Raw genomic sequence first — 19,992 nt, 5'->3', positions numbered from 1 at the left:
AGNNGGCACTATGCTTTTTTATTTGCTGCTTTTCACTCCTAACGTAGGTATTTCTCCGCTGATTGATGCTACTTTGCCTTTTTCTATCTCTTGATGATGGATGGGAAGGAGGCCTAAGTTGAAGTTGGGATTGAGGGTGAAGCTTGGAGAATTTATGTTGATTAGATCTCTCGATATATGGCGGGCGTGCCGGGTATGTATATAGATTCATGGGATTCTCCCTTCGCTGGAGTCGAGTAAGGATTTTGGGTATTGAATCTACCGTGACTATTTTCATGATAATATAGGAAATCAAAGAGAGGGATATAAATAGAAAGGAGGAACGAAGCAGCCGCTCCGAACATGTTTTCCCACCGGTCTTAAAACTCAAACTCCCAAAGACATAACAGACAGACGAGCAGATAGACAGCACAGAATATATCAAAGCAGTCGGGAATTAAATGACCTTGTATTCAGAACCGCCCTCTTTAATTTTATTTTTTTTACCCGCTGGGCCATGTTCACTCCTCGATATCCTTGACTTTCTCCCACTTCCCCTTGAGATCCTCCTTCCACAAGCTGACCTTGTTATCACCGCCGCTGACAGCAAGGATGTTGCCACTTAGACTCCAGCTGACGCGCCAGACAACAGTATCGAATTCCAGTTTCTCACTTGTCCATTCCTGAGGGTTAGATGGGTCTGAAGTCCAGATTCGTACGGTCTTGTCTTGGGATGCGGATGCAATGTAGGACCGAGATAAGATACTGGGAGACCAAGCTACGTCACGAACCCAGTCGGTATGGCCCTGGAGGGTTTGCGAGGCAGAATACGTTTTGGTCTCGGGGCTGTATGGGGTAGCAAGTTAGCACTACCGTTTGATTAAACATGTCAAACGCGAAAGCAAGTGTGCACACATACTTGTAATCCCATATGAATATGAGATTGTCACTTCCACAAGTAACGAATCTTCTCGATTGGCCTGCTGCAGCGTTGGTGCTTATGATTGAGCCGGCAGCCGCGGCGGGAGCCCAGCTGATAGAGTTGACTCCGAGCCCGTGGGCATGGAAAATCTGATGTGTCCAGCTATTATCGCGGAACTCAAGAACGCTAACCTGTCCGTCGGAGGAGGCACAGGCGAGAAGGCAACCGAGCTCATGGGGTGCCCAGCATACCATATTTACGGAAGCAGTGTGGAGGGAGAAGTCAAACACGCGGCTCCAGGAGGTTGAGGAATTAGCGCCGCTGCCAACGCTTTGTTCACGCCATATGAGGACTTTCCCATCGTAGGATGAAGATGCCAGTATTGTGCCGTATTTCGGATGTGCCTGTTGGTAGACGCTGTTTAGCAATCGCTTCTAGCGTATGAGATGGATAGAATCACGTACCCAGGCAACACACCAAACCGCTCCTTCGTGACTAGGAATCCGTTAGTAGGCAGTAGGTATCATACGGAAATTTCAACTGACCCCTTAAGTGTCTCGAGAAGCTTGTGTGATTCTCCCTCGATTTCAAAGATCTTGACTGTCTTGTCTGAGGAGCATGTTGCAAGCTTCCGCCCAAAGTAATCGAGTCCGGCATCATGCTATCCACGGTAAATTTAGTATTCTGCGTTTAGTCAGACGTAAGAGGTAGAAAACGAGCGTACAATCATGTCATCATGACCCGAGTTGGTTATCACTTGCGCCTGTTGCATCAGCCAGTTAGCGGGGGACGCCCTCGAAAAGGGGGAGCAAAACGGGGGATAATATGCATACCATCCTGTCTATCTGTAGCGGTCACTCCTAGTATCGCCTAATCAATTGGCGCCACAGCAGATCAGATCAACTGAAGGGGCGGGGAGGATGGTGGACTGCGAGATGTTGTCTCTGTGTCCAAGGTCGAAGTTCAACTCCCAAAGTGGTTGAACTGGCATCAAAGAGAAGTCAAGCCACAGCAAAGAGAGGCTGAATCACGTGCTCAGTTCATCAGCCACAAATGGATCTTATCTAATCAGAGGCGGAGAAATACTTTGTACTTCTACCGACGCCTTTCCTCTTTAGGAATAAGCCTCGGCTCAACCAAGGGTCACGGGCCGTTGTCTGCTCCCTCTTCCTCTTTCGGCGATGAAGACGAATGTCAACTTCACTTCTTCCTTTCACTTCTTCCTCCTCTTTTTTTTTACTCCTTTGCCCTCCTTCACTTTTGTAACTCAAGATACCTCTGGCTCTGCATCTTCATAAAGCAGAACCACCTCTTTCTTGCTGCAAAGGACCTGACATTCTCCTTCTCTTCCTTCTCACAAACCGACTGATCTAGTGTTGCAGCAAGCTATATAAGAAACAGCCATGGCAGACGCACTCTGCGGCCCTTCAAATGCTCTACAGAACTTCCAGAAACATGCTTCTGTAGACCGGACCCTTCAGCAGGATAGGATCTCTACGCGACAGTCTCCTGCTCAGGTAAAGTGAACTTCTTTTCACAAGGCTAGGTTGAGCAGTTGCGCTAACTCCCTCGGCTTTTATCTGCAGGGGTTTCGATCAAATACGTCGTCCCAGGGACAACTAGATGCAGCGTTCAATGCTTTCGAAGCTGGCCACTCGGCCCCGTTGCTAGATCAGCCAAATAATATAAACACCTTCCTACCTCCGCCTCCCCAGTTCGCGCCCCAGCCGGCTGCAGACGTTTCCAGCTGGGCTACTGATTTCCAAAACCTGCATATTGCCGGACCGCAGTTACAGCAACCACTACATCAGACCAAAGTTGATACGCCTCCATTTCAAGCTAGCTTGGCCGGCCGTCACCATGAGCCCGCGCGTGGGGTGCAGCAAACCCCACAGTCTTCCATGTTCCAGGGGAGTATGGGTTACCGACCTGGAATGGGCATGTTGAGTAATCCCGGATTTGCTCGACCAGATAATTATACACCGGCCACTACTGAAAACTTGCAAAGCCAGTCGAAGCCAGCCGAGGTCTTTGACGATTCTGCCTTTGAAGCGGCATTTGCGGAGGCCCGCGCAGAAATTGAGTTACAGGAATCTGCGCGGCAACAGGAGAATTTAGAAGTGACACCAGAGGTATCAGAGCCAGCGCCACTTGAGACCATTAGAATCGGTTCCGACAATATACCCGCCCAGCTTAAAGAAGGCATGAACGAGTCTGATGAACTGTCCAAGACGGCGGGAGAGCTACTTGACCGTGTGAGCCATGATCAAAGCCAGAAGTTCAAACAGAGCAACTTCCTTGCTTTGATGAGACAGCTCCGTGACCGCGAAATTGTCGTCGACGGTGACGAGTTCCGCAAAGTCAGTACTCACTCATAGTTTCTTTCCCAATACGACCCGAACCAACCCACGCCACCACGTTCGTTACCTGCTGGTACTGGAATTGAAACGTTCTCCCGAATTTCTACGATCGTTTTGCGCCCATACTAATGGACCTTTCAGGTGCAACAGCCTTTACACCCCGGCGGACCCTTGTACCCGGAGCAGAGCAAGGTATCCGGAACCCTTCCCGTAGATCTAGACTCAACAGAGCACAGTGAAGCCAGTAGGTTTTACACTCCCGTCTCGCTCATTTCTGCTTTTCTCTAACACTTGGAAAACAGACACTTCTCCTGGAGCTTGACTACCAGAGAATTCCTTAGGACGTCTTCCCCAACACCACCGCCCTTATTTTCCTGATATGCGTGCCCTATCAGAAGCCCTAGATGAGGACAGTCATCAGCAGCATGCAGACGAAGACCGTAATGCCATTTATCAAAAGTTTCTTTGGAAATCCCAGCTTGTTGACCACAGAATACCCAATCCGCCTGGTTGTTTCTTCCGCACTGATTTGGACATTGACCTCCTTGGCTAGGCCCTGGCTTGCGCGTTCTCTTTTGGGGATAGTTAGTTACTGGAGTGTGATAGGAAGCAGAGGGAGGGAGTGATGTCCTTCCATAGATAGACCTTTTATCTTAGCATTTTTTATATAGAATACCCCTTAGCCAGATGAGCGAAATTCACTTGTTTCTTTCTCATTTTTCCCTACTCCGTAGTAACTATTTCCTTTCCTGAGGTCTGGAACTTCCGCTGCCCCATTAGTTACATCACCGGTGGGTAGTGTAGATGACTGCAGCAGCTGGAGCAGGAATCATCATGTGGGAGGCAACTAAGCTCCAGCTGCCTGGGGGGCCCAGCGGCATCGCCGGCAGTTTCCATGAACTAGTTAACTACCCAGCGAACTCTCAACTCTTATATGTTGGTAACTAGCAACTCGGTACTCCTGCAAGACTTTACAGCAACCCAGCAGCAACTCCCCAGCTGCTCTCTGGTACTCTCTAACGCTACCTCCTCTCTCTTCTCTGCCCACCGCTGCCTCTGCCCCGTCTCTCTCTCCCATCCCAAAATACCCACCTGCAAGTGACCACCACGTGACCTGCAGTCGCCGCAGACGCAAAGCGACCGCCAGGACGCAAACAGACCGCAAGCCAGCAGAAGCCACCAGCAAACACGCACCTTTACCGTCCCCTTCAGCTGCCTGCTTCGTCCTAGAGGAGCTGGTTGGGTCTCTCCGGTGTCTGGCCTGCCTCTGCCGTCTAATTACTATCTCAAAGAGCCCGTCGCATCGAGCGACCTTGGTCTAATCGCCCCCTAGTTGGTAGTTAGTTAAGCGCCACACCCCCATATGGTCGATGAGCAACATCACCACCCGCACGCCCAACAACGACGGACTGCTCTTGTCACTCTGACCCGGCCCCGAATACCTTGATCTGAGCTGGACTGCCGGCTCGAAGGAGACCACAGGAAAGAAAGACGAAGACGCTTCTGGGTCGCAGGTTGAAGACCCGGCCGTCTCCCCTTTTTTTCAGTTACTACCAGACACAGCACAGTCAACTCCAGGCTCGCCTTTAGGGGTGCAGCTCAGTTGCGAAGTCCCCCCCCGATCTCAGCACCGTGGATAACAACAGAAATTCACGCATCAACCCTCCCCCTCGTCACTCTCTACCGTCCGGTTCTTCATCGTCATCAAGCGCTCTCTCGCCTCTTCCGCCGTCGTTTTCGTCTCTCTACTCGAGCGCAGACCACGAAGAAGAGGAAGTCGGCCTTGACCGGTTCAACAACCCTTCACCCTCAGTCGCCGAGTCAGGGGCATCTTCACCACCCGCTTTTGCTCCGGCGCCTCCGTTCGAGGAAGCTTCTCCGTCCTCAGCACCAGTCACTCCTCGAGTAGTCACTGAGACCAAGGCCGAGCTTTCTAGAGACAAGGGCGAGTCGTCTGGCAAAGGTCAGGACGACGGTGAGCCTCCGCCTCCGTACACCGAGGGGTCTATCCCACTCAAGTCCTTTACATACGTGATGGCGGCCGCAGGAGGGGCATCGAGTATCATCACACAGGTCCAGCAGACTGGTGGGCCTCCGCTGAACTCCCTTGGAGATATCGGCGGAGATGAGCACATAACGCTGGATCTGCGTGGCATGAGATTCACTCTCTCCCGCGACGAGCTCCTTACATTGCCCGAGTTTGTTCTACTGTCCCTGTTTCCCAACGGACTGCTGCCAGATGGACACATGGGCTCGTTCCACGAGGGAGACGTATACCCAGTCGACTATGATCCGCTATCGCTTCAATACATGCTAGATTTCTTCCGAGCTGTTGCTCAGTCAATCCCGTCTTCTTCACCTTCTCCAACTACATCACCCACTGTTGAGGCGGCTGATCCCATCCCGAACCCTGCGCGAGACATGCTGCAGGATCGTGCTGGAATCATCGTCCTGCGCGAAGACCTAGATTTCTACGCCATCCCTCCAACTGCGGAGATTGAGCATCCTGAGATGATGGAGATCAAGCGAGCTGCCGGCCGTGCCTTACTCAAGCAGGATGGGATCTTCTCAGGACTACGGAAAAGTGATGAGCCTGGATCCACCGAACAACATCTCATTGAAATGCTAACTGCAGGGTAAGTTTACACATCTATGATAAAAAAATAATAATATATTTTTTATTCATCCCGTCTAACAGCGTCCGGTGCAGGGGATTCAACCATGATGACAGATGGGGCCATCGTGCTGGCGAGCCAAACAAGGCTGTGATATGTAGCCTGGCGCTGGCCAAGCTACGGACCGACATCAGAGGCGATATGGCCAATAGCAATGCTGTCGGCATGGCACAGAAGCTGCTCCTATTCTGGAGAAAGCCAGCTCGGCGATGCTGGTGGGAAGGTGTCGAGCTTGAGAACGTCGAGGGGGTAGAAGGTAAACTAAAAGTCTGGATCCGGAGAGTGTGGACCCTAGAAATGGTATGTTTTGATCAAATCTGCCTCTGCCCTCCCCTTTTTGATATCGAGAAGTCGCACAGGCTAACTAGACCAAAATGCACAGAGTGTTATCGGCCTCCGCTGATCAAAAGCAAACGCAAAAGAAAAATAGCAGATTCAATCTTTCGTCTTATCTCCGCATATAATCAACCCGTACCCGTACAGCCCTGACTCTGCCTTCCTTTCATCTGGACGAGAATCATCCCAGACGGATTTTATGTTATGTCTTCCGTTTTCTTTCTCCTTGCCCCCATTTAACTCTCCCTCAATTTGAACCTTTTATCTCTTCCTATTCCTTTCCATATCCCCCCTTTTTTGATCATTTGTTTCAGATCCTTAGGTGTTTTAGGGCGCAACTTACAGTCACTCTGTGCATTTTCTTTCCTCTTTTCCCCCACCTGTTGCATCTGTCCATCCTGCCTCCTCTTGTATGTAGAGACCACCAACTATACATATGGATACCAGCCTCCGTCTTCGTCTTCGTCGTCTTCATCTCGATTCCTTTTATCTCCCTCCTTTTTATCATCCTTCCTCGTCCTTATATTTAATGCTTTTTATATCTGATAGCTTATGTAATTACATCTAACTTCTTTAGGCTAGCGTGTCCTCTGTCATGTTTCTTTTTTTTTCCTTCAAGAAAAAAAAAAAATGAAGCAACAAAAACCTGAAGAAGCAAAAAACAGCTTCATGAAGCACATAAAAGAGACTGCTGGCTTTTTGCTTCTCACTGTCTTGTCCCCTGCCCTCCTTTTCGTCTCCCAAGCGTCTTTGTAGCCAGCGTGTTGCGCGCTCTGACGGCCGTCCCTGAGTCCCCCTAGACGCGTCTCTGTCGAAAAAGCGCTGCCGCCGGCTCTTGGCAATGTCTATCGAGCTGCTCTGGTAGAAATCCCCAACGCCTGCACCACCCACGATTGCTTCACGATGCCGCCGTTGGGCTATGTGACCTCCTACGCTCCTCGATTGCGGCAGTATGCCAATTCGCTGATCTCGCCTGTTTTGCCTACTGCGCCGGTCGCCCCGCCAGTACGGACGACAAAGCGCGGGACTGTCGTGGTGAACTACGCAGAAAACGACTACGATGACGATGACTTCGAGGACAGCGAGGGCCCCCGACGGCCCACAGGGCTGCGCAGTTTACGACGAGATGAAATAACTCCCTACCTGGGGCCCGCGGGGGAGAAGCTAGGCAAGGAGATATCCACGCCTGTCAACGTCCAGGCCAACTACCGAGACTGGGTTGTACGCAAGTCTATCAAAGCAGGGTACGCCATATTCGAGTCGTCGCGTCTTTTCGTCCTTTTTTTGCTTCTCATTGACGAAGTTATAGCGCTAACTTTTGATTGCATAGGAGAGAGAGACATTTGAAGGCTCAGGCGCAACTACCGGTGAACCTTATACCCATCCGGATCGACCTTGAAATCCCGGCGTTTCAACCTGTTGAACCATTCCCATTGCCGCGAAACTACCTGGAAGCTGGTATCAACCCTACCCTTCCTGCTTACAGAAAACCTGAGCCGGCGCCGCCTTATAGAATAAAGGATAATTTTCTCTGGAACCTGCACGAAGCCTTAACGACGCCAGAGGAGTTTGCATCGGTATTTGTGCGCGAGTTAGACCTGCCAAACCCACAATCAACAGCTTTGGCGATATGTAACCAGATCCGCCAGCAGCTAGAGGAGTATGCTGGCGTTGCTATGCACCCCCTTTTCCAAACTGAAGCGACCATGCCGAAAAAGGTAGATACTGCGCCCAAGGTTACTGTCACTGCAGAACGGCCCATCACTCCGATGCAAACTACTCCAGCGACCCCTGCTGCGCCTTCAGATACCATAAAATCCGGACAGCAGAATGGGAGTGCGGTAGTGAATCCATCTGAGGCCGATTCTCCATATGATCCGGACGATGCATATAGATGCATTGTCGTTCTCAACATAAATCTCCACAATAAGCTATACAGTGATAAATTTGAGTGGTCTCTTTTGCATTCAAGAGGGATGGCTGAACAGTTTTCAAAAGTGACATGTGCAGACCTTGGCCTTGGCCCAGAGTGGGTGAGCTCAATAGCCCACGGGATTTACGAAGCTGTTTTGAAACTGAAGAAAGAGGCCTGCGAGAGCGGTGCACTTCTCAGTGGTCATGGTGGTCTAGGGGCAGAAATTGACAATCAGGCTGCAAACGGCCAAGAAGCTGGCTGGCGATATGACCCTGACACCTTAGGAGACGAATGGGAAACTAGGATTGAGACTCTGTCCAAGGAAGAGATTGAGAAGAGAGAAGGTGACCGAGAACGCCAGATCAGAAGGCTTCGACGAGAGACGGCTAGGTTTTCGTCAACAGGTGCAGTTGCTGCATCGGCACCGGAGCTATCCCGACAAGGCTCCGGTGGCTATTTCGATGTCCCGGACGGTACCGAGACCCCCATGGGCCGTGGAGAGAGAAGTAAGAGGAAACGTCGCCTTCGAAGTCCCAGCCCAACTGGTCGAAGTGGTACTCCTGCAGGCAGAGGCACACCAGACACTGGAGCAGCAGCTGGCTATGGAGGTGGAGGAGGGACCCTGGCTGACTGGGAGCGACAAGCATGGCGCTGCTCAAATTGCCTTGTCTGGGGTTCCGCAGTGTGGGCTGTGCGAGATGGGCCAGCAGGACCTAGGGTAGGTTTTTCTTCTTTTTTTTATATACGCCAAATAACCATTGGTACCAATTCAAGGCTAACAACAATTTCAACTAGACCCTCTGTCACAACTGTGGATACCAGTACGAATGCAACAAGCAACTTCCGGAATGGCAGAGAGGACTGCATTATGTTGACCATTCAATCATACGCTAAGGGCCTCCGAATGCTCTCTGTATCTATTGATTTTTATTGCCACTGTCTACCTGATAGCAGTGTAATCATATGAGATGATTAAGAAATATATACCCAAACCAAGCCCACGGCCTGGATACCCCCATCTATCCCATCTGACAAAGTCAACAAATGACCATTCTATCATGATTCTCTGCTATTGCCGCCATCCTTTAATGCATCGTTGGCGAATATCCCCTTTGTTGGCTTGTTTATTGGAAAGTCCCTACAGAAACTATTGACCGAATTCCCTTTCTTCTAAGCTCTCCCTTTTCTTTCTTCTTTTTTTCCTTCTCTCCTTATCGATGTATTATGGGAACACGGTTATGCATTCGCCGGCTACAGAAGGATACGGTACAAAAAGGCGCAAGCTGGCTCCGTCTTTGCTTTCTCTTCTTAATTCAGATCTCTCCCTTTTTTTTCGTCCTTCCTGTTCTTTCGTTGTATTTGTTTGGTGTGTTCGTAAGGAGTAAAGGGGCCTTACGTGGAGATAGCGAATATCAAACCTCGTGAGTAATGTACTGCATTCATCTAATTAACTAGATGTCAACTACCAGGTTGTCCCCTGCCTTCGGCCAGGTCAGCCCCCTAGCCATCCACTCACTCTCTCTGCAGCCTATTCATCTCTGTCTCAGTCCTGGCAGTGTTTGCACCCACTCCTTCCAGTCCCGAGCCTGGGTGCTTCCGATGATGTTCACCCCCATGTCTCATCTCGGTCTTGGTCTCACCCTGCAATGGCTTTCCCATCCCCTTATCCACGTCCGCAGAGGTAGCTCCCATCAAAGTCGAACTGGCAGATGCACCACCTTCGTCATAACCACCCATGTCCTCCACATTCGGCCGGGGTTGGAATAAATTCTCACGGGGAGCAGTGCCTACAGGGACAGCTTGGGCGTGAGACTCCGGTACATTGTCTGCTGGAGATGCCTTGACCCCGGGTTTATGCTGGTTGCGGTAGAAGTTCAGCATATTGATCTATTATACAAGTGCGTAGTGAACAGGAGGATTAAAACCAAATACCTTTGGGCCACCTGGGTGTTCCTCGCGAGGCCTCGATGGTTGGAATTCTCCAGCTGGATGGCGGATGTCTTCAGACATTTTTGATATCTAGAGAGTTGTAGCCGGTAGTTAACTGGTTGTAGATGAGACTCGATTCAAGATATACCAAAGAGAACGAAGATAGATGCAAAGATTCTTATTCTATCTGTTCTATCCTACATAGACATCGCTCCCTTTTATATTTGATAGAGACCTTTTTTGATGTATTGACTTGACGTCACTCTGCGTGGCGACTGACGTTCCCTGGGATGTTCTCCAGTATAAAAACTGGCCAGCGACCTGGCAATGATGGAACCGGGGTCTCCTAACTAATTTGTTATAGATGCTTGCTTGTTGATCTCCACGAGAAGAACCAGGCATCGGTAAGCAGCCAGGCAGAGCGGAAAGCCGTGGGAAAAAATTGTCGTTCGCAGGCTATGGTGCAGCCATCTAGATATTGATGCAACCAAGTACCTTTAGCTGGCCGCTGGCTGGTTCCGGGGAAACCGTCAAGCAACTAACTAGTTAACTTTCTAGCTAGCCAACGTAGAACCAAGTCGCGCGATGGATGGGCCGCTATCCATGGCTCTGGGATAGATCCAACATATAAGCTTAAGAGGGGTTTTGGACAATAGCAAGCGAGCATTCAGGTAACGAACATTGATAAAAAAAAAAAGTACAAGATAGTTCTAAAGGCCGCCTATGTCTAAAATAACCCTCCGTACAACTCCTCGTCAGAATGAAAGCAGCAGCAATAGTAGTAATACATTCCCGTCGTCAGTTGAAACAAGGCCGTGAAACTCGCATGGGGTAATCTCTATGTCAAATCAAGGGCATCTCAGTTTGCTCAACGCTTTTGCACGGTAAGTGAATAGCGGGGATTGGGAAACAGGGGGTGACATAAAAGAAAGCAAGCAAATGGAGGCTCGTCGAATAGCCTGCTTTTCAATATGTTAGACCAAAGATACCGAAGCAAACAACAGTGTCACACAGAATGAATGAAGGAACAACCTACCCTATTCCGAATCCGTCATCAATTGTCATGACACCAAACCTGATCCGTATTGACAATGGCTTCTTTTGGGCTACTTGGATGTAGACTGAAGCCATGGTCGGATCAGACTGCTCCGTTGATAGAGAAAAAAAAAAAATCGGAGCGAAGAAGAAAAGAAAACGAGGATATTCAGGGACCAGCTGGCTCCTTGCTAGGAAGTACTCGTTTCCTCTCAGGGGTATCTAGGGGTTCCTATACCTCGTATGTTAATGGATATCTCTGAGGATAGGGTAGTAGTAAATTGGTTGAAAACATACAGACTGTGCTCGACGCTTCCTGTCCGGCTGTCCCGAAACCAGGTCCGATGAACTCCTCTTACGAGCGCCAGGACAAATCATGTTTGAATTCCCCGTAATTCTAATGCCGGCGTTGACGTCAACTTCCATCGGCCGCTGTCTGCCCGTCTCCCGGTCATCCAGAGCACCGGCGGATTTCAAGGCTGAGATGATAGCCGACGCCAGCTGTGCCGACTTGGCCTGTCGACGCTGCTGTAGTTGCTGTAGCTGTTGTATTGAGGAAACTGGGCTCTGAGCATCTGAGTGACTGTCTTCGGAAGATGAAGAAGGGATAGTGACGGTGTTATTCTGCCCGTCGATAGAGATGGAGGTATCAATTCTGATGACAATGGGGGCCAAGGACAAGTTATCGTCTTCCTCGTCATCTTCAAATTCCCCCAGCAGCTCGGGCGCAGTGATGTTGTTGCTGGGCACGGGTGTAGCAGTAGTTGCAGTGGCAGCGTATGGTGGCGGAGGAGCAGCAGCAGCAGCAGTCTGCTTTTGGATACTAGCGAGGACTTCGGCCAGCTTGAGATTTTGATGGGCAAGGGAATCCGACGGTGGTAGCATTTTCTTTCTCCTTTCTCCTTTCTCTCTATCTCTCTCTCTCTTTTTGTCGCCCTCTTCTTTGGCGGTGCTTCTGTAATCTGATATCTGGTGAAGATGCAGGAATAACAACAGTCCCAAAGTAGAACGTTGGTTGCTATAGCAGACTGAGGAAGAGAAAACACAACAGAAGAAGATATATATATATATATATATGTATATGCAAGTCCAGGCAGAGGAGAAGCGGAGTCTGTTGCTATGGCAAAGAGCTATAAAGAGGATCAATGAGGATAGGGAGGTTGTGTAGTTCAGTGTTCAATATTAAATATATTCAGATGCAGGCAGGCAGGCTACTCCATACAAGAAGTCCCTTTTGTTGACCGCCCACACAGGCATGGGGTCCCCTTATTATTATTTATGTGTAATATTATTTACCAGCATACACCATTAATCAACTGTGTGGCTAGCATATTGACATGCCTGCATCAATAGAAAAGAAATCTGCCCGTTTTTTGCTTCTTCTTCTCCTTCTTCTTCCCTGCAGCGCCCAAACATGCATCTTAATAGCACTTTTGTCTTCCATTTTTCGCCTCGCTGGATCTCGATGTCAATAGGCTTACCTAAGCAGGACTCCTATTGTCGCCCCTTTTTGCTTTTCCGGGACGTCAATAAAAGGAGCCGCGACAATAGGAAGAGACGATGAATAGAGAAAGCAAGTCGAGCAAGTCGAGCAAGCGTTGTTGGCGTGGCAGAGACAGTGATGGGAGGACAGCTTGGGACAGCCTTGGAGATGCTTGGAGATGCTTGGAGATGCTTGGAGATGCTTAGAGATGCTTGGAGATGCTAGTTATACGTCGCGCTCGGCGTAGCTCTGGATCATGCCCTCCAGCGTCGGCTCGTACTCCTTCAGCACCACCCGGTCGCCCTCCAGGACGGTGTTGGCCTGCACAAAGACCTTGCGCGGGACCTTCTTCTGCAGCACAACCGGACGCACCTTGGTCCCCCACCAGTCGTCGACGTGGGTGCTCTCGTCGTAGAGCGCCTTGCCGGCCGCAAAGTCTGCTGTGCTCTTGTACACATGCAGCTTCTGGAGATACCGCTCGACCGCTGGCCGGCCGTGGCTGAGGATCTTCGACCGGTCGAGGTGGATTTCCAGGTCCGAGAGGTCGTCCTTCGCGTGCACCAGGCGCACAAAGTCGTCGCCGGCCTCCAGGAAGACTCGCAGGATGCTGAACCGCGCCTGCATGTGTGCCTGGCCCCATTTCTTGCTGCTGGGGTCCCAGAACTCGAGGGCGACGACGCCGGCGCGTGCCATCTGCAGGTAGCTGGCATACAGGACGTCGCCTGCCACGCCGTTGATGTCCTCCTTGCCATCGCCAAAGCCAAACAGCTGCAGGATGCCAAAGTCGCAGCCCAGAGCCATGGCCACGCACTCGGCCCGGCACTCCTCGTACGAAGAGGCAATCGATCCAAAGACGGAGCTCCAGGTTTGGCCGGGCTTGTACCAGGTCGAGATGGGCTTGCCGTCAATCGGACTCACCGGCGGGTTGGAGACGTCAAAGTTGTATTTGCCGGGGCTGGTCTCCTGTAGCAGCTTGCCCGTGCCATGGCCGAGCAGCTCGTGGATACCTACCTGCACTTCAAACGCGGCGTCGCGGTGTTCACGGAACAGGCTCAGGTCCTGCTCGCGGATAAAAGGGACTGGTTCGTTAGGCGCCTTTGCGCTCAGCACGTTGCCCAGGGACACATTCTTGAACCCCAGGTTCTGGCGGATGTCGTCGTAGTTGGGGATGTTAATCCCAGCGGGGATGCCGCTGCCTGCAAAGCTCATCACTTCGAGCGAGGTAAAGTCGGGACTCAAGAAGGTCTGCTTCTCAAATTCCTTGCCCCAGGGCAGCTTGGGGATCATCTTCTCGGCATTCTCAACCAGCTTGCTGAACGCCTTGGTCCGCTCCAGGTTGACCTATACATACATAAATACGATAGCAGTCAGTAAAACGTAGAAGTGCATTCGGACAATTGCTGGGCAGATACGCACCATTGCTGCAGAGCCTTCCCACTCGCCTCGAACGCCGTGAGGGTCGCGGTAGGTCTCGACAAAGCCAATGTCGGACTCTACCATGGGGCCGATATCCCGAATCCAGTAACGCTGGCTCTCCTTGTAGGCCTCTATCGACCCGGTGGTAAACGACTTGAAGTACTCCTCGTGCATCTTCTTCTGTATCTCGTTTGCCGAGTTCGCGCCGGCCTGCTTGATGCTCTCTGCAATCTTCTTCATGATCTCGGAATAGTCACCGTACACAAGCGTAAGCTTCTTGCCGGCAAGCTTGCCTTCAAGATCCCATCCCTGAACATCTCCAACATCTCTGTCCTTGCCAGCCGGCGATGTCTCCGCCGACGCAATCAACAGCTCAAAGTTACCCTCCTTGGTCTTTCTGAGTCTCGTGTTTTCCAGTAGAAGCTGCTTTTTCTCTAGGAAATCACCGATCAAAGTGATCTCTTCCTTGATAATCGTTGGAGAATCCGGGTAATAAGTCGTCATCTGGCCCTTCTCGGGGTATCCCAGATGCATCAGATCTGGCGAGGCAGTCTCGTATATTCCCCCTCCGGTCTTGCACGCAAGCTCGAAAAGCTTCTTCGTCTCCGGCGAGCCCGAAGCCAGAGCCTCGAAAGCATCAGACGGGATCCTGGGGATAAACTTGGAGTCGCCAAACCCCTTGTAGTTTCCACAGTTCCCCAGGAACTGCGCGGCATACTCGAGGAAAAACTGCAGGTTCTCAGAGCTTGTGTTTGTCTTTGCAGCCAATCCCTTCCAGTCTCCCTTGCAGGAGTTGTAGAGAGATATTATAAGGTCGTATATCGGTTCGGATTCGGGGGAGACTTGACGGAGAGTGATTCTGGTTCCCTGGAAAGCAGCCCTGCAAGCAACTAGTCAGTCCCGCCCACGGAGTACGCAAAAGAAACAAATAATCCAGAAATATATAGAATAGCCGACTGCAAGCTCACCTGCTGATGAAATGAGAGTATCTCTTGAGCTTCTCGTCCTTCAGAGCCTCAAAGTGAGGCCGTATCTCAAGCCTCACAATCGTCGGCGGAGAGTCGGCCAGGTACTGGTGCTTCGTCTGGGTATCCATAGCTCCGGAGTTCAGCTTGCTGCCACTACTCGAGAAATGCCGATGGAGAGACTTTGACGGTGATCGTAACGCTGAAGCTGAAGCTGGAGGGAAAACTGGAGGAAAAGCTGGAGGCAGACGTTGGTTGCGGAGGAGGGCGAGGGAGAAGAAGCCGCTGGACGCTCTGCTGCAGCTGCGGCGAAGAGGGGTCATGGAGGGCATGCAAGGAGGCCTTGGTTGCGATGTACCGATTTGCTGCTTAATCTAACGTGAATAATTAACTTAACGCGCCAATCCAGTAGCCCTGGGCTTCCTGTACCTTTTTTTCCCGCCGGCAGCTTCATTTGAATATTTGTTAAATACGACATCTCACGCACTGTCTGTCTTATCGATAACTAACTAGATGAACTTGCTCCTCAACTAGTTAACTATTTATTTATGTACTTAACTCGCTAACTTCAGAGTTGGTTCTAGCTATACACGAGGATGCATGCATGTTACCGGAGATAGCAGATATGGAACTGTCTAATCAAGTAAATTTTCCGCCATAAAGCTATGTCCTCAAAGGTATTGAATGCGCTCGAGTTCTAGAGCAAACTATCATACTTATCCAGTCCCTGCTTTTGCTGCTGGTTGGAGGTGACAGCCGGAGGTGAGTTTAGACTAGGAAAGGCAGACGTGGTGTTGGCCGAGGTGGCCGAATGACTCCGTTGGAATTGGTTGTTGCTCTGAGGAGGCGGAGCGATGGTATACGGAGATAAGGGCGCCGTGGTATTCATCTGACCTTGGCTCTGCCATGATAAGCTGCCGTTGTTAACCGGCCTGCCACCAATGGTAGGAATGTTAAAGGAGTTGGTGCTGGAAGGATTTAACTGGCTAGCACCCTGCTGCGTGCCGAAGTTGTTGTTTCCCATCATCATCATGCTGCCCTGAGGAGCTTTGGGAGAGAGAGGCTGGAGGGTGGCCATCGAAGAGAGCGATGAAGTGTTGCTCTTATGACCCGGCTGCAGCGTTGGGAACGAGTTAATAGTCGTATCGGGTGTGATTGATCGCATGTTTGCGTTCGGTTTGACTAGCCCGCCGTTTCCTTGTCGTGCGGTAGCAGCAGCAGCAGCAGTACTGCCACTAGACCATGAGAATTGAGGCACGGTTTCTGTCTTTGTAGAAGTTTGGGCCATCGAGGTAGACGAGTCACCCCAATCACCCCAAGCGTCTATGGAGGGAGATGATGCCTTGTTTTTGCCCAACACAAGGCGCTCGAAGTCGGATTTGTCGCCGCCGGTTTCTCCCCCGTTATTCAAAGGAGACATCCTCCCGGTTTGGAGTGACGAATTCTTGGAAAACCCTCCCGCATCACCACCCGACGATAGTTGTTGCAGCTTCTTAGTCTGTTCTCGCTCAATCTTTGACGACAGCGATTTTATAAACTCCATGAAAGAGGAGAATTGCTGGACATTGAGAAGCGGACCAAGTGCAAAACTCCAGAGAATTGGAAGAACTTCGAGTGCTGCGAATTCTATATCGACTATGTGCCCTATCTGTTTGAAGACATTCAGGGCAGCAACCATTACTGCTGGTTCCTTAGTCTTGATTGCCTTTAGCAATGGAATAAGCTTCTCCTGAATGGTATATTTGTCAAGAATAGAGTTGGAGCTTGACTTGGCTGCTGTCTGGGTGTCTGTGATAATTCCTGAAAGGTCATCGTCTGTCGACTGGTTGCTGGGCTTTGATGAACCACCACAGAGAACGCAAAATGCCTCCAAACCCCGGACTTTGATTGCAAGACTGCTAGTTCTGGCAAATACCGATGCTATGGGGGGAAATATTGAGTCTTTGACCGTCGTATAATCGAGTACCGGAAGCATTATTGGTAGGCACTTCATAGATGCATCTACTAATGAGTGCGTTGGTGAATCCAGTCCAAGAAGTATCAGTGGTACCACTTCTATGATAAGCGTCAGTCAAGTGAAAACAGGTAATTCTGGTGTTATGAGTGACGAACCATCTTTGAAGACTTTGCCAGAGCAGTTATCAACAAGGACTTGCGTGTTCTCCAAGAGAACCATAAGCCCGGCATCTTTGCTTGTATCTCTTTCTTGCACGGCACCCTTACCACTAGGTGGGAGAAATATTTCCTTCAGACGGGGAAGAACTTTATCCGGAACTAGTCTTTGGCTTGACGGGACCCGTAAAAGGATTTTGAAGACATTTTGAAGAATAAGTGGCAGTAATTCTCTATCTTTGCTTTCCTCAAGCAACGCTCCCAGAACCTTGCGCTCTAGTACCGAAGTTGGGAACTCCGGCAAAATTCTTGATAGCCCCCTCATAAACTGTGATTTTTCATTTTGTGTTTTGGCCGGGAAAGTGTCCAAGAAACGGATAGTGGAAACCAGAACGTTATCAAAGTATTGAGATTGCTGGAATTCACTGGCATTCATCCTTTGGGCTGGTCGTCTGGTGATAAGCTTTGGCAGGACATGGTTTGAGAGATCCTTTGGTATTGGCCCCGAAGAGAGAAAGGAATTTGATTGGGAAGGGATAGTAGAAGAGGAGCTAAGTAGTTTTTTATATGTGTTCGTACTGTTATTAGTTTTCAAGGGAGAAGTATGGGGGGAGTTGAAGAGGGCCACTATTATAAGCCCAAGAGAGAACAGGTCCGCCGACGAAGAGACATTGGAGTCCATAACAAAGTCAGGAGAGGTATAGTCCAAATCAAGCTGTACAGACCTGGGCAGCCGGGGGTCATAATACAAGGCTTCCGATAATGCAAGGGACGGTAGTGGCGATTGTGAATCGGGATTTGTAGGCCCGGCAAAGGATAGGCCAGATATCTTCCAATCTGACTTTGCGTTTATGTAAATGGCGTCGGGGGTGAGGTTTCCGTGCACGATTTTGGCAGACTCATGCAGAAACTCTAGGCCCTTGCCAATCTGAAGAAGCCCCTTCTGAATCTCAAGTTCGTCAATCTCGAAATCCCGCCTCCTTCTTGATCCGTCAGCCTCTTCAATCATGTGCCGACTGACTCTCCCTCCGACGCGACTAGAGAGTTCCTGGTCCGTTTTCTCCTGTAGAAGGCCAGATAGCGATGCTGTGACCGCTTCTGTGGCAAATATCAAGCCGCCATTTCTCGTATCTTCCACCGGTTCAATGATCTGAAGAATGGACGGATGTCTCAGGCGGGCAAGGTTTGCAGCCTCCCGCTTCAGCCTCTCGACGACTTCTTCATGGACCTTCTTTAGCGAGGTAGCGTTTGACCGCGAAACCAACCCTCCAGCCCGAGGATCCAGGGATTTGCGGTCAAATATGAATATGGAGACAGCTTTTCCAGAGTTCTTGTTCTTGCCATCATGGACCTTCCAAGGACCAGAAATAAACGAGGGATTGGGCGAGTACTGGTAGTTATTAGATATGTTCGATGAGAACGACTTCAAAGCTGACGAGAACATGGTGAATGGTCAAATGGTGATTCACGCTGAATGTCGCATCAAGTAAAGCTGGCCCCCCAGGAACATGTTGGTATCACTAGCTATCAAACCCTTGGGTATCCTGCATCGAGTATCTACTCCAGCGCCGCAAAGCAGATATCGGATATCGCACCTCTTGGGTCTGGGATGGGGGTGGGTATGATGTGAGGTCCCTTGGGCATCAAGTTTGAACGTTTGACACGATAGTTAACTAGTTAGCGCGGATGATAATCCAGGCAACACAACTCCTCAAAAGTCAATTGATAGGGCCAGAACAACGGTCGTAAATGCCGAGAACGCTGGTCCTCAAACCCCTGAAACTGGCACTGTATACTCCGTATACTAAGGCTGTCCCGTCCGGTGGTGGTGAAAGCTGATCTGAGATGCTCCCTGGCCGCCCGCCAGCCGCCGCGCCGTCCGGATCTTCCCCTTTCGGCCTCTCGCAAAACCTGAAACCTCCACGTGACTATCCACGTGACTCTCTGCTGTCTCGGCCGGAAGAAGGAGAAACAAAATTCCCGATAGGCCCACCCGGCCGAGCCAACAGCCAGCGAGCAAGCCGCGATCCCGTGATCCGATTGGCGCATAGGGGGCCGCAAGCGAAACGACCGCGGTTAAGCGTCCGTTTCTCCTGCTCTCTCGCCTCTCAATGATTTCATCCTGAGACGTGCGAGATTACGTGAGTCACTTATTCCTGTTGAACATATATGAACCATTGAATCCCACGAAGATCCGTCTTCTTCTTTTTGATTGATTCTGGTGAATTCTGGTTTATCCTTGCAGTTATGAAGTCATTCGTCCCGTTAAACCGAACTCTCAGCGCAATGACCACCCCTAAAAGCCCTGTCACGACCAGGTTCGGCAGATATCAGAGAAACTACAGTGCCAGCCGCTCACGCAGTGATGGCCTCCCTGGCATTGACTACTCAAAGCTCACCATCACAAAGTCTGAATCTCCCAAGCCGCTGCAGCAGAACAAGGACCTGGTATTCGGAGCCACCTTCACCGGTATTTCGCCCAATTCCAGCCGAAGTAATATCCGGCATAAGTTATTGAACCCAATACTGACCAGCATACCCTAGATCATATGCTTCAGGTGAAATGGAACACCAAAGATGGATGGCTTGCTCCAAATATCATGCCATACCAGAATTTGAGTCTGGCTCCATCCGCCTCTGTCTTTCATTATGCGTTTGAGTGCTTTGAGGGTATGAAGGCCTATAAAGCGAAAGATGGCTCTATTCGCTTGTTCAGACCTGACAAAAACATGGCCAGACTGAACAAGTCAACCCAGCGCATTGCACTCCCAACCTTTGACCCCGAAATCATGACGAAACTCATCGGTGACCTTGTCAAGCTGGATGGCAGATTTATCCCAAGGTTTATTTTTTTTTTTTTTTTTT

General features: G+C 50.3%; 7 protein-coding genes across 7 annotated transcripts; 2 read left to right on the top strand and 5 right to left on the bottom strand.

Annotated features, from left to right (window-relative positions):
- Window positions 1-500: 500 nt before the first annotated feature.
- Window positions 501-1,737, bottom strand: TRV_05422 (uncharacterized protein; the record flags this gene model as incomplete). Its single annotated transcript, XM_003020444.1, has 4 exons — window positions 501-825; window positions 899-1,318; window positions 1,447-1,562; window positions 1,735-1,737. 4 exons carry the CDS (start codon window positions 1,735-1,737, stop codon window positions 501-503), a joined length of 864 nt encoding a protein of 287 aa, XP_003020490.1.
- Window positions 1,738-2,304: 567 nt separating this feature from the next.
- TRV_05421 (uncharacterized protein) lies at window positions 2,305-6,339 on the top strand (the record flags this gene model as incomplete). Its single annotated transcript, XM_003020443.1, has 7 exons — window positions 2,305-2,418; window positions 2,488-3,261; window positions 3,403-3,505; window positions 3,815-3,845; window positions 4,860-5,897; window positions 5,972-6,236; window positions 6,319-6,339. The coding sequence occupies 7 exons, from the start codon at window positions 2,305-2,307 to the stop codon at window positions 6,337-6,339; spliced, it is 2,346 nt and encodes a 781-aa protein (XP_003020489.1).
- An 836-nt stretch (window positions 6,340-7,175) lies between these two features.
- Window positions 7,176-9,154, top strand: TRV_05419 (uncharacterized protein; the record flags this gene model as incomplete). Its single annotated transcript, XM_003020442.1, has 2 exons — window positions 7,176-7,516; window positions 7,603-9,154. The coding sequence occupies 2 exons, from the start codon at window positions 7,176-7,178 to the stop codon at window positions 9,152-9,154; spliced, it is 1,893 nt and encodes a 630-aa protein (XP_003020488.1).
- A 545-nt stretch (window positions 9,155-9,699) lies between these two features.
- Window positions 9,700-10,197, bottom strand: TRV_05418 (uncharacterized protein; the record flags this gene model as incomplete). The annotated part of the gene is made up of 2 exons (XM_003020441.1): window positions 9,700-10,074; window positions 10,120-10,197. 2 exons carry the CDS (start codon window positions 10,195-10,197, stop codon window positions 9,700-9,702), a joined length of 453 nt encoding a protein of 150 aa, XP_003020487.1.
- Window positions 10,198-11,148: 951 nt separating this feature from the next.
- Window positions 11,149-12,460, bottom strand: TRV_05417 (uncharacterized protein; the record flags this gene model as incomplete). The annotated part of the gene is made up of 3 exons (XM_003020440.1): window positions 11,149-11,373; window positions 11,449-12,281; window positions 12,448-12,460. 3 exons carry the CDS (start codon window positions 12,458-12,460, stop codon window positions 11,149-11,151), a joined length of 1,071 nt encoding a protein of 356 aa, XP_003020486.1.
- Window positions 12,461-12,859: 399 nt separating this feature from the next.
- On the bottom strand, window positions 12,860-15,338 carry TRV_05416 (dipeptidyl peptidase III; the record flags this gene model as incomplete). Its single annotated transcript, XM_003020439.1, has 3 exons — window positions 12,860-13,975; window positions 14,051-14,930; window positions 15,019-15,338. 3 exons carry the CDS (start codon window positions 15,336-15,338, stop codon window positions 12,860-12,862), a joined length of 2,316 nt encoding a protein of 771 aa, XP_003020485.1.
- Window positions 15,339-15,712: 374 nt separating this feature from the next.
- On the bottom strand, window positions 15,713-18,571 carry TRV_05415 (uncharacterized protein; the record flags this gene model as incomplete). Its single annotated transcript, XM_003020438.1, has 2 exons — window positions 15,713-16,935; window positions 17,128-18,571. 2 exons carry the CDS (start codon window positions 18,569-18,571, stop codon window positions 15,713-15,715), a joined length of 2,667 nt encoding a protein of 888 aa, XP_003020484.1.
- Window positions 18,572-19,992: the final 1,421 nt, after the last annotated feature.

This window comes from Trichophyton verrucosum (assembly GCF_000151505.1).
Source record: "Trichophyton verrucosum HKI 0517 chromosome Unknown contig00414_1.f1.exp, whole genome shotgun sequence".
Lineage (NCBI taxonomy): Eukaryota > Fungi > Ascomycota > Eurotiomycetes > Onygenales > Arthrodermataceae > Trichophyton > Trichophyton verrucosum.
Note: the sequence above shows the minus strand (reverse complement) of the source record. Positions and strands in the feature narration are given on the sequence as shown.